Source organism: Polypterus senegalus, chromosome 4 (genome assembly GCF_016835505.1).
Source record: "Polypterus senegalus isolate Bchr_013 chromosome 4, ASM1683550v1, whole genome shotgun sequence".
NCBI lineage: Eukaryota > Metazoa > Chordata > Cladistia > Polypteriformes > Polypteridae > Polypterus > Polypterus senegalus.
The window spans coordinates 101137506-101151638 of NC_053157.1; the positions used below are offsets into that span (position 1 = coordinate 101137506).

Consider the following 14133-nt stretch of genomic DNA (forward strand, 5'->3'; position numbering starts at 1 on the left):
TATGTGCAGCACATGGCTAATTATGTATGCACATTAACCACGTGGCACTGCCCCTGCACAATGATTTTTTTTTTTTACCCATGCAGACTGGAAAGCAGAAGTACTAATCAGGTTGTGATTTAACACGTGCCCGAAGCAAATCTGCAATAATACAGTATGCATGTCTGAAACTTCTGTGCATGGCCACTAAACCTCTGTGATGTTATGGTGGCCTCACAAAGCATCATGGAGCACTGGGAAAAATGTTTGTTTAAGCATGCCACACAGCAAATTTCCAAGATAATATTTAACAAACAAGGTCACTGGCTAATACATTGTATCCACTACCTAATGTGCTTTGCTGAATTGTGCTAATCAACACTAATGATAACATAGTCTTTATGCAATCTTGTTAGCCCTGGGGCACATCAGGGGCACAAGGAGATTAATGAGTGGTCTTTCACAGAGAAACAGCACTATGCTGATGATGTTGTCATTGTAAGTGTAAATGTAGTTGAAACTGATGATCCCAGTTTATTTCACACCTATTAAAGTTAAGTTATTTTTTAATTAAACATTTTCATAACTATTTTCACATTGCCCACACTGCGCAAAGTTATGACATATTGTCTCTGGTGTTATTTATTGCAATTTGGCACCGTTAAAAAGGATGTTAGGGAGGCTAAAATACAGTTATAGAGGAAGCTAGCAGATAAGGTGAAAGACAACCCCTAGAGATTTTTTCAGCGCTTTAGTAGTAAAAGAACAGTCAAGGAGATGGTTAAGTGCATCGGGAATAGTAAGAGGGAATTAAAAATACAGTGAAATAGCAGATGCTTTAAATTCACATTTTTCTGATGTCTTCACAATTGAGGAAGTTGGCAACCACCCACTGGTAAAATTGACTATTAAGGATGTACTGAGTGATTTAGAAATTGTAGAGGGAGAAGTACTGATTAGATTAAATTGGCTGAAATCAAACAAATTACCAGCACCAGATAATATTTACCCTTGAGTTCTTAAGGAGGTTAGCAAGTACATATATAAATCCTTGACACATATTTTTAGGAAGTCATTGTGCACTGAGAAATTCTGAAGGACTGGGAAATAGCAAATATTATCCCATTATATAAAAAGGGTGATCGGGCAGATCCAAGCAACTATAGAGTAAGCTTAATGTGCATCACAGAAAAATTAATGGAAGGAATTAATAAGGATAAGATTAAGCAATGCATGGAGTTTTACTGAACAGTCAGCATAGGTTCAGAAGAGGGTGGTCATGTTTTACTAACATGCTGGAATTTTATTTGGAAGCAAGAAAATGGTATGATCAAAGGGGAGCATATGACAGGATTTATTTGGACTTTCAGAACATATTTGATATGGTGCCACATCAGATGTTGGACATCAAACTAGAAGAAGTAGAAATTCATGGTAATGTTTGTAAATGGCTGCAAAATTGGCTCAGACACAGGAAGTAGACAGTTATGGTGCGAGAAACCTAATTAGAATTGGCTGATGTTAGGAGTGGTGTTAGGGGTCAGTGCTAGGGCTGCTTCTATATTTAATAGATACAAATGATTTGGATAGGAATATAAGTAAAAAACTGGTTAATGTTGTAGAAGGTACTAAGATAGATGGATTTGCAGATCTGAAATCCATTGAATCACTACAGAGGGACTTGGACAGCATACAGGGTTGAGCAGATTTGTGGCAGATGAAATTTAATGTCAGTAAATGTAAAGTATTACATGTAGGAAGTAAAAATGTTAGGCTTGAATAAACTCTGGGAGGTCAGAAAATCGAAAGTACACCTTATGAGAAGGATTTAGCAGTTGTAGTGGACTCTGTGCCATCAACTTCAGACAGTGTTCAGAAGCCATTAAGAAGGCTAACAGAACGTAGAGTACAAGTCCAAGGAGGTTATACTCAAGCTTTATAATTCACAGCTGAGGCCTCATCTAGAGTACTGTGCACAGTTTTGGTCTTCAGGCTACAAAAATGATATAGCAGTGCTAAAAAAGGTCCTGAAAAGAGTGAGTAGGATCATTCCAGGGCCACAAGGTATGAATTATGAAGACAGATTAAAAGAGCTGAACCTTTTTACTTTAAGTAAAAGAATATTAAGAGGTGAAACAGTTGAAGTGTTATAAATTATGAAGGGAATTAGTACAGTTGATCAAGAGGAGATTTTTATTTACACCGAGAATCACAGACACTTGGAATAAGCTACCAAGTAGTATGGTAGACAATAGGACTTTAGGGACTTTCAAAACTCAGCTTGATGCTTTTTTAGGTGAACTAAGTGGATATGACTGGCAAGCTTTGTTAGACTGATTGTCCTGTTCTTGTCTAGATTGTTCTAATGTTCTGATTTTATAATGCTTCTTGATAAATTTTCAAGTGCTATTGAAATTAATTGAGTAAAAAGTATATTATTTATTAGTTGATCTAAAAACAAACATGTAGCACCATGATAGGTCTTTGTATTCAGCATCTTATTCCTCAAACAAATGAAAAGAATGCTGGTATTCTAATCCAAAGTTGTGTTGTTACAGCCAGTTTTAGGTTTTCTTCTTCTTTTGCTTCTTTTCATATTTCATACTATACTCATATACTAGCTGGGTTATTCTTACTTAACACTGGCTTTATTCTTTTGACAACTCTTAACATAATACAAAACAATTAAGTATAGTACACATTATATTTATTAACCTAATCAGACAGGTGTAAAGTAAAATTTACAGTGAAGCTTTTACATAATCCCAGGGCAATGCTATTTAACACAGATTGTATTAGTTAAAGGTGACATCAGTAAAAAATAGCACTTATTTATCTTCATAAATATCATTCATCAATCAATCGATTAAATGGATAATTTTAGTCAGAAAATCAAACACAATTAAGCTCCTTTATATCCAATGCTTAATGTAAACTTTATTTAATTTGTCCCTCATCATCAGAGTCAAGTTGCAAGCATATAAAGATTAAAGAAGCATATAATGCCATGATGAAAGGAAATTCAGTATCTCCTTTAATTGATGCTTGGAAATTTTAAAATTAAAATTGTACTTTACAAAAGAGGGTGAGACAGTGGTGCAATGGAAGTGCTGCTGCCTCGCAGTAAGGAGACTACAGTTCATGTATTGGGTCCTCCCTGTGTGGAATTTGCATGTTCTTCCTGTGTCTGTGTGGGTTTCCTCTAGGTGCTACAATTTCCTTTCATAGACCAAAGACATGCAGGATAGGTGGAGTGGCAGTACTAAATTGTTTGTAGCGTGTGGTTGGGGAGTGTGTGTGTGTTTACCCTGCAGTGCACTGGTACCCTGTCCAAGTTGTGTTCCTACCTTGCGTCCTATACTTTTTGTGATAGGCTCCAGCACACCCTGTGACCCTTTTCGGGACTAAACAAGTTAGACACTGACTGTCTGAATTTACAGAGGCAAGGTCAGAAACTGAAAGTTGGATAGACTTATGTTTGTGGCAACTTCTTTGAATTTGGGGATGCAATTTAAAAGGAGAAGTTTAACCACTATGCCTGGCATCTTTAACTATATGAGCATGTGGTGTACACTAATTATTTTGTTCCCCTTTTGTGTCTTTAATAGATTCTGAATGTAAAATGGACAGGTAGAGTGGAATGGCATATGCCACAGGAATAAAGGGAGTGTTTGATGACTTTTATAGATGGGAGTTTGTTAAACCTTCAATGTTTTGCAATGTAAACTTGTATGATTTTAATTTTAGTGTGACACAGTTTAATATAATTTATTATTTTTCCACACCCTCTTCCCTCACTAGTCTATATCATAAGACTTGTTTAGTTTTTCAACAAGAAAAAGACTTTTTAAAGCTTTTATTAAATGAAACATATTTTTAAATTGTTAGTACTTTCTCAATGAGTGTGTATATTGTTTGATTAAAAAAGGCTTGTCACTACCTTAAGCCCCTTTGCATATTAGACAAACTTATTTGAAGTGGAATTCATGGAAGTGGAATTATGTCTTACATGTACTCTCTTTTTCTTTTCACAGAATATGGATCCTGTCCATGATCTTCTCTTGGATGTTATTACTTGGGTGGGAATCCTGCTTTCACTTGTCTGCCTGCTGTTGTGCATTTTTACTTTTAGCTTTTTCCAAGGCCTTCAGAGCGATCGAAATACTATTCACAAGAATTTGTGTATAAGTCTGTTCATGGCTGAACTATTGTTCCTCATTGGCATCAATCGTGCTGATCAACCGGTAAGACAAGCTGAATAACCAGGAGAGGTGTTTTATTAAATTTAATAAAAAAGAAATTCAAAAACCTTTTTTAATATTTGCCAAAATTATCATATTCTGCAAGTAATATTAGTAAATGTATTATTTACTGCTTGATCTTGCATAGAATTAATCATTATTTTAATTGTTATATTGCATTATAATTGTTCATTTTAAATAACGGAATTTGTTCTTGTAGACAATATGGTCTTATTCTGTGTTGAATAACTACAGTAATCCCTCCTCGATCGCGGGCGTTGCGTTCCAGACACCCCCACGATAGGTGAAAATCCACGAAGTAGAAACCATATGTTTGTATGGTTATTTTTATATATTTTAAGCCCTTATAAACTCTCCCACACTGTTTATAAATATTCCCCGCACAGTTATACAGCATAATCCCTTTGTATTCTCTTAGATATTAGGTAAGATTCATTGAAATTATGTATGTAAACACACTGTTTATATACAGTAAAACCTAAATATTATTTTAAAGATATCGAGTGTCTCCGATATCACATATGTTACAGCCATTACGATAGACAGGCCACCAGCAATAAATACGTACAATGCAAAAAAAATTGTATACAGTAAATGTGTGTACAGTGACACTAAACGTACGTACATGTACTAAGTACTGTAAGTAGAAAATTAATTATGGTTACTCACCAAGAATGACACAATGACTTGTCCAATAACAATGAGTTTAGTTTTACTGCACAACAAAGGAGAGCGTTACAGCCCTTCCAAAGGAGCCTCTTTAGGCGATTGTGTAGCACTGCCGTTGTCCTTCTTCTGGCAGTCTTCAATCCAAATCCGTAAAGCATATTCCATCCAGACTACTGCCTTATTACATCCTCTTACAACTCGTTTTGCACCCTGGTTAAAAGGACACTGCGGCCGTAGATCTTATATTCCTTTCCTACTTTTAAAATAAAAAGAATTGTAGCCTCATTGAAGCTGTAATGGCGTCCTACAGCGGTGTAGCTTTTCCCTTCCTTCAACAAATCCAAAATGTTTACCTTTTCGGCAATCGTTAACATCTTCAGCTGGCGCTTGGGCACGGCCCCTGAAGCAGTAGCAAGAGCAGATCGTTTTGGAGCCATAATGAAGGGCTTGACTATGCACAAAGATAAACACAAAAGAGCACAAAAGCTAACTCTTTACACAGCGAAACACGTTGATGCTGAATGAGTGAGACGAGACTTCCTGGTTAACACCGCATTCAGCACACACGAACTTAACTGCGTGCTCTGATTGGTTAGCTTCTCAGTCATCCGCCAATAGCATCCCTTGTATGAAATCAACTGGGCAAACCAACTGAGGAATCATGTACAGGAAGTAAAAAGACCCATTGTCCGCAGCACCCGCGAAACAGCGAAAAATCCGCGTTATATATTTAGTTATGCTTACATATAAAATCCGCGATAGAGTGAAGCCGTGAAAGTCGAAGCTAAAACTCTCATGGCTATGTAGTAGAATGTAATAATCAGTATTATCAAAAAATTCATATAAAACTAAAAAAACCAATGATGATGGCCTTTCTTTGCATTGGAAAAAATTGAATATCAATTATACAGTTGTGGCTGTTACCATGCTGCAAATGGGCCAAAAAAGAAAACTATTGGCCAATTTGAAACCTGCCCTTAATTCGTAAGAGCAAGTATGTCTATGTCTTATTTCTTTAACTTTAGACCTAATAGTGGTCATTTTGAAACAATTAAGGACAATAACATGCAATAAATATGTTTAAATTATATCTATGGGCAAAGCATACGTGGTTGCAGATGTCTCATTAATTCAGATTTGCTTTCAAAACTGGTCCAGTCACTGTTTGTATTTTCATGTTTTCCTAATGGATTTATTTGTGTTGTTTATCTTTCTTTTTTTTTTTTTTGGTTTATGTTAAATAATGATTCTAAATTAGCTAGGTATAAGGTAAGTGTGCATTTTCTGTGGCCAGTATCACCAAAAGCTTACAGTCATTAGCAAACCTATGATTAAACTTAGCTGTTTTGAGACAATGAACGGATGATATACTTGATGGTTAAAATGTTGTGGTTACTCCATATACAATCTAATATTATGCTAAGATTTTGGGGTTTCCTAATATGAAATCTTTTGATAGACTACTGTTTAGATGACTGTGAATTCTGGTGGCTAATTAACTATTTACCTGCAAAGTTAGTAACAAATAAAAGATGATGAAATATTATTCAACTAATGTTCTGAAGGTGTTTACTTAAAAGAAGAATTGCATTTTCAATTTGTATATCTAAATGAGAATTAAATGTAATTAATTATTAAGAAAGTGAGTTTTGTAAAATTTGAGTTTCTCCTTGTTGACAAAGATAGTGTAATCTTGTCTAATCTAAGTAGGGATTTTCAAAATTTAAAAAAAAGAAACTGTGCTATATCACTCAAAGAATATACTTACTGAAGGTTTACTTTTTCACATGTCTAGAAATATTAAGGTCAACCATCAACATTACTTTACAGTATCATAATCTATAGGAAAATCATAGAAGGCTTCTACACTTTGTTAAGAATGGTGGATATGGTCGTGGAGTTCTGTAAATTAATGACTATATGTCTATATGTTAATAATAAATAAGAACTGTTTTTATATCTGTGGCTTTTACGTTATATGTAAAATATGAATAAAACCTACTGTCTGTGGTGTAATGCAGTAAGTGCCAATGAGGCATTGCCCCACCAGATATGCAATTTAAGCAACAAGCTTCCCACAGTAGTTTAACTTAACACTAAAATGGTTATGGCAACCTTAAGCTTTTTCATCTCAAGCATTTTCTTTTACCAGTTTTCTATCATATGCACAATGTAATTACTGAAGAAGGAAAATATTGTTTCTTGTAGCATAAGAAATTTTGTTTCTGTCGATGTTGTGCTGAATTCAGTATGCCTAACAGTGTACACATCTGTTCTTCACTTGTCATCCATCCGTGCATTATACAATCCGCTCTATCCTAACTATAGGATCACGGGGGTCTGCTGTAGCCAATCCCAACCAACATAGGAAACAAACCCCGGGCAGGGCGCCAGCCCACCGCAGGGCGCGCACACACACACACACACACACACACTAGGGACAATTTAGAATTGCCAGTTCACCTAACCTGCATGTCTTTGGACTGTGGGAGGAAACCGGAGCACCCGGAGGAAACCCACGCAGATACAGGGAGAACATGCAAACTCCACACAGGGAGGACCCGGAAAGCGAACCCGGGTCTCCTAACTGCGAGGCAGCAGCGCTACCCACTGAGCCACCGTGCTGCCATTATGCCAATATTCTATTTTCAAACTAATCTGACAGTTCCTGCTTCTAAAAGTCAGACTATTTCCAAACTGGTTTAATTAACACTCTAGTAAACAGGTCTAGCTGAAGTTCTATTTAATATTAACTTATAGGGGTAAAGACTATACCAAAATATATGTAACTATTAGAAAATAATATTCTATTTAAATTAAGCAGACACTTAACTACAGTATATGTGAATTTAACATTAACTCTAACTTTCTAAGATTGCCTCTTACATTTCCAGCCCCTAATTGTTTAGGGGGAGTAGCGATAATTACTGTATTTCATTTCAAAAAGAGTCACAAACTATTCTTATACTTTAAATATTATTTTTTTAAATTAATAGCAATTTAACTGCAGACAAACATTTAATAATTTCTTATTTCAATTATTAGCTGTTCCTTGAAGCAGGCAGTTTATTTATGGATCTGAATAGGGTGCTGGTTTTGGTCTACACATAAAATCTTCTGACTGCATTGTCTTAATTATTTGACCCATTACTCAAGAGCTGCATGATGCAGCATCGTCTGCTATTAAAACAATGTCTCCTGGTTCAACATTCTTTTTGGTGTACAGTAATCCCTCATTTATCGTGGGAGATAGGTTCCAAGGCTGGCCACAATAACTGAATTTCCGCAAAGTAGGGACACCATATTTATTTAATTACTTAACATGTATTTGGACGTTTTTAAACCCTCCCTATACTGTTTACAACCCACCCTTTACTCTATTAATAACAGGGACAACTGTTAAGCAATATGAATTCGGTAGATAAGTTTACAGTTACTGTAGAGCGAAGTACACATACCTATATATGACGTGATGATGGTGATGAATATGCTGTGCAGTAAAAATGATGACAATGAAGGTGATGATGACTTTTACTGTGCAGCCGATGACTGTATTTTGCATCTCTTCAGATGGTGGTGCCATTTCCTGGGGCAGCTCTTCCACGGTTTCCAAAGGTGAATCCGTAGTAGTAGTAGGAACTGGTTCTTTTTTGCGAGGCTGCAAAAACATTGTGATCGGCAGTTGCTGCCGCTGCTTCTTTTTCCGGTCGAAGAGCAGCTTGTAGGCGGTCATGACGTCGTCGACCTTGTTGCAAAATTGGACCGATTGAACCATATCGTCGTCCCATTCCTGAGACCGCTCTTGCAGATCCTTAGCCAGTCTGCAGCCACAGCCGCGAACATTCTCTCTTCCTTCAACATATCCAGAAGTTTCACCTTCTCAGCGAAGAAGTCACAGTACAGTGTAAAGTAAACCGCTCGGCGAGAAAGCTTGAAGCGAAATGGCCACGACAGAGAGACAAGGGGAGGTGCTGTGGGATCTTAGAAAGCGGGAAGCTGTTATTTGTCATCTCCTTCCCATGTACCAATCACAGCCCGTGTTACAACGCACTTAGTCACCGAATTTGTTTTGTTGTTCTTAGACTAGGAAATACTACTACTATATTTAAAAACCCGCAAAGTCGTGAATCCGCGAAAAGTGAACCGCGAAGTAGCAAGGTATAACTGTAAGCCATTTTTGACATTCTTGCAGTATTGGCAAATACTCTTTAGACCATCTTTTCCAAAACAAATCTGTCATGTATTGAACTTGCTTCTAGTGTCTTCAAATGTACTGGTCATTTTTGGAAAAGAGTCCAGGAGGCATGTTTGATTGTGTCTTCAGTAACAGTAAGTGATTGGGTGTTACAGCTTCTAAATTGATTCTACTTCACACATTACCGTTTCTATACTTTCATCAGTAAGTGTTTTGTTGCTTGAGTATCAAGTTGAAAATCGTTTTTATACTTTTAATTTGTCTTTCCCATAAACAGCCTTGATGAGAGTATATTGGTGGATTGAAAATCAATTTTATCCATTTCTTCATAATGGCATTGCAATTTTTTCTTGATTGAAGTTTTTAATGTTTCTCATAGCTATATTTCTGATCCAATAAAGTATGTTCCATTATGTGAGAGCATAATTTTAACTTGTCCTCTTCTGCAAATAAATCGGCATAAGGTATTGATACAAGAATCAGTATCCAAGCTGTGTGCAACTTCTATGTGTACAGCTCCGATTGTTAGACAGGTGAAAATTACTCCATACCTCTTGATTAGTCTTTGTCCTCTTTTAACCTGAAAAGTTCCAAAATAGTCAACTCCAACATTGGAGAAAGGCAGTTGATCAGGTAACAAATAATCTTCTACCATTTGCTCATCAGCTTTTGCATTTTATGTTCTGCATGTAGCACACTTTGAAATGATTTTTATGGTAGCTGTGTTTGCTTGAGGTATCCAATATTTCTGGCACAACTGTGCACGCATATAATTGTGCCTACAATGTCCGATTTTTCTCTGGATGTACTGCAATATAAGAGAAACAATATTTGAGAGTTTGTGGAGAACTGCAGGATGATTAGCTTCTTCTACTATAGCAGCTTTGTTGAGTCTGCCTCTGAATTAGAACTAGAATTACCAGAGCCTAAGAGAAAACTCGTAAATCCAGCCCACTTTAAATACGTTCGCACCTCTTCGTCAGCGTCTTTTGTCCTGTAAATGTGCCAATTAAGATAAGCAGCAAGCAGCCTGCTATTCCATCCCCCACCGTCGCAGAACATTCACTAAGTTCTTGCAGCTCATGCCTTGTTTGATTATCTGGAAGTGAAATGCTGGAGTTTTAGAGCGGAAATAAAAGATTGTTATTTGGAACACATGCATTTCATGTGTGTTCCGTTTCTACAATAATCTGTGTAAACATATTGTTAAAACAGAAACTTTTTCATATTTTAGTGATAAATGTTACAAAATGTAGGCATAAGCTATAGAATGTGTGAAGCCCGAAGTCCAAAGATCAAATAAACACTTTCATAAAAGGTTCAAGGATGTTACAACAGCTTCCATGGCGTAGCAGTAAGATTTTCTGACTTGTAATCAAGAGGCCAACGGTTCAGGGAAGTTGATACACCTTGATTATTGCTTTCTAACAAATGATACCTTACTTCTTCCAATTCTTTTGGAAATGTCTTTTCTCAGCCTGCTAAACCTGTAGGAAAAAGACCCCGACAATCTCCAATACACCCTGTATTTACTTTATTCAATAAGTTTTCATATAAAGTTTGGAAATTTAAAAGCAATGTGGTATTTACTAAAATAGAAAAATGTCAGTGGAAGAAAAGATAACAGAAAATATAAATATATAGCAAAAGTCAGTCAGTCAGTCATCATCAAACCCACTATATCCTAACACAGCAATTTTGACTAGCAAAAATGACAAAATGGCAGTGCTTTGTGATGAACAATTTGTTTCTTAATTTATAGCATAATTTAATCTCACATGGTATGTAATTAAATCCATTTAGTTAGATATTTTATAGCTTTTACTGTAGGTATGATGTTAAACTGCATCTGGCCCTGCAAGCTGTCCTCCAACTTGCAGGGAAATCATTGGAGTTGGTGGCAGGATTGGCACTCCAACCACCGTAAAAAAAACTTCACAAAGCTCCAAGACTACAGAAAGGACTCCTTTTTGCTCTCCCTGGGAGTAGCTCTGCTGCAGCCGCCCATAGGAAGGCTGCTCATATCATGAAGGGGATGGGGAAAAGCCCCTGGGAACCCCATCTCTGAAAGAGTTGAAACCATTGGAGAGCCAATAGGGTCAGGTCTGTTGGGGATCGGAACTGGTGTGGTGCTGAGGTGTCGCCCGCTGCACGGCAGCACTCGGGTCCCAATTTAAGGAGGCCCATACGGGAGGGTGCATTGAACGTCTTGTATCTCCGGCAAGATAATCATCTTCCTCTGCTGTTGGAGGAGCTGCGTAAACTCTGCATTTCAGGGGCGGCACCCTCTGAGGTGCACAGACCGGGGACTGGCAAGATCTCTGTAGGTGGATACACCTTTTATTGGTCTGGTCAGTCTGATGGCTGTCATATTCGGGGAGTAGCTGCTGCTGTAGTGGATTGGCTTCTTCCGATGGTGCCTGATGTCACTCCTTTCAACAAGCGTATTATGAGACTCAGATTACGGCACTCTCTGGGTGCTTTGTCTGTTGTCTCAGTGTATGCTCCGGCCGCGGTGAGTGATATCTCGGCAAAGGAGACATTTTAATCACAGCTTCGCTCGGTGGTTGATGGGTGCTCACGGGTGACATTCCTCTGGTCATGGGCGACTTCAGTGCAGCCACTGGCACTGACAGGGCTGGCTATGAGGATTGTCTCGGTTTCCATGGGTCTGGTGACCATGGTGAAAGTGGCTCCATGTTATTAATTAAATCAATTAAGCAAGGCAGAAATTAAAAATAAATCAATGTATAATAACAGGATTAAAACAAACATTTGGGCCAGACTAATAGGTCTCTTAGCCATTTTATATAGAGTAAAGGTGCCTTTTGTAGTTAATCATCTCAGTACCACCAACAGGTGCTTTTTCTTTTGTGTTATTCAGACTTCTATTTCTACCAAAAGACAAGACCTTGCATTTTACTCTACTACCAGTTCCACTGACTTTATGAAAGCCTTTTAGAAACATCCCAAAACTAGTTCTGAGGTTTGGGGAAGATAATATTTTTACCTTTTAAATGCTCCCACCACAGATCTTAATTTGGGTCCATGACTAACTTATAACTAAAAATGTACCAACTTGCAAGATATCAAATTCTGGATGAATCTTAGATTTTTAATCAGCAAAGCAATTTACATTTTGCAGTACCTCCCAGTTCTTGTAGTATTGGCCCTGATTGAACATGTCTTTAACATACTTGCTGTATTTTTCAAAATTAAAATATTCTTGTATCTATCCATGTTTAGCCATATGTATTCAATTTTGTTGAACAAAATTAGTCAGATGGCCAATTACAACTGACATGCAATTCCGTGATCCTTGTAATTATCGTTCTGTCTTTGTGTGATAAAATAATAAGTTTAGAAAACATATATTAGCCATATACTTTATTTTTGTTGTGAGGTGATTTTGTCATTTTTAGATTAGTATTTGATAAGATGCTTATCATGTGACTGTAGAAATCTGAACCCTTTTTCTAGCAGGCATTCAGGATCATGCTGAGAGGTTCCTGACAGGGTCACATACTAAAAGAGTGACCAGTGAAGAAAAAAAATTAGAATATGTAATTAATTACTGATATTTTTCAGGCTGTATAATCTCAGTTCCATATTGCTGGCAGTTTCTTTTTTTTTCTTTCCTCCCATTTTGGGCATTTTCTGGTAAACTTAAAAGCCAAAATAAAATTATAAGCTCTGGTCAATTAATTAATATGTTGTGGCATATGTTAGCCTAATAATTATCTTGCTATGTCAAACATTTTAGGGTATGTATTTTTTCATTTACGTTATCAATATTCTTTGACAAAAAAGTAATCTACTGTATCACAAAATAAGCTGGACTTGCAAATATGGGTATGGATAATATATCAAATTAAATTTGAGAGACTGTTACAGTTGAATTAAATGAGTGTTGAGCTACTTTTTTGCTAATGAAGCAGAAAAGTATCTTATAGCTTTTAATTACATACAGTATGTGACAAACTATGTAAAGATAAAAGTGGTGAATTTTATAGTCTTTAAATGCTCATTGCCAATTAATGTTTTAAATGTATAAAAAAGTTATCAATTATTTATTTGTTTATATTTTTTCAGATTATTTGTGCAGTGTTTGCTGCACTGCTTCATTTTTTCTTCTTGGCTGCATTCACATGGATGTTCTTGGAAGGAGTACAGCTGTACATTATGCTTGTGGAAGTGTTTGAAAGTGAACAATCACGGAAAAAGTACTTTTACCTTGTTGGCTATGGTATTCCTGCTTTGATAGTGGCTGTGTCAGCAGCAGTTGACTATAGAAGCTATGGAACAGACAGTGTGTAAGTATAACCAAATTATTCAGTAAATATAATCTTTCATGTATATACCTTTAAGAGAATTGCTGATGAGCAGGCAGAACACTACATCATTGTATAAGAGAACAGACCACTTAGCCCAATAAAGCTTGTCAATCCTATCCACTTAATTATATCAAAATAACATCAAGTCTTTAATGTCCCTTGAGTCCTACTGTCTGCAATGCTACTTGATAATTTGTTTGATGTATAAATGGTTTTTTTGTGCAAATTTTGTTTTGTTTGTGTGCAATATGCCCATAAAGGAATACTCCCCCCAAAAATTTACTTTTTGTATGTTAATTATCGCATGCAGTTTGTAGTGATGACCAAGAAATTTAAATATCAAGTTTTCATGCAGAATTGAAATAAAAGTTTGATATAGTATAAATCAGTGGTGACCAGTGTTTGACAATAGCAAATGATATCAAAACATCCATGAAAAATCTTACACTGCTCAACATATGGCAAGAACAGGAGTTTTACTGAACAATCAGCATGGTTTCAGAAAAGGGAGGTTGTTTTTAACTAACATTCTAGAATTCTGTTAATGAAGCAACAAAAAGATAGCATAAAAGTGGTGCATATAATATGTATTATGACTTTCAGAAAGTATTTGATAAGATCCCACATGAGGGGTTGGGCATTAAACTAAAAGAAGTGAGAGTTCAGGATGTAGTGTGTAGATGGGTGTGGAATT

General features: G+C 36.5%; 1 protein-coding gene across 15 annotated transcripts in view; it reads left to right on the forward strand.

Annotated features, from left to right (window-relative positions):
* adgrl3.1 (adhesion G protein-coupled receptor L3.1) overlaps positions 1 to 14133 on the forward strand; it is a 1314450-nt gene that overhangs the window by 826458 nt on the left and 473859 nt on the right. For all 15 annotated transcript variants that reach the window (XM_039751107.1, XM_039751111.1, XM_039751112.1 and 12 more), the window contains 2 exons: positions 4014 to 4223; positions 13198 to 13418. In XM_039751107.1, coding sequence (XP_039607041.1) covers positions 4014 to 4223; positions 13198 to 13418 — 431 coding nt within the window. The remainder of the gene's footprint in view (positions 1 to 4013; positions 4224 to 13197; positions 13419 to 14133) is intronic.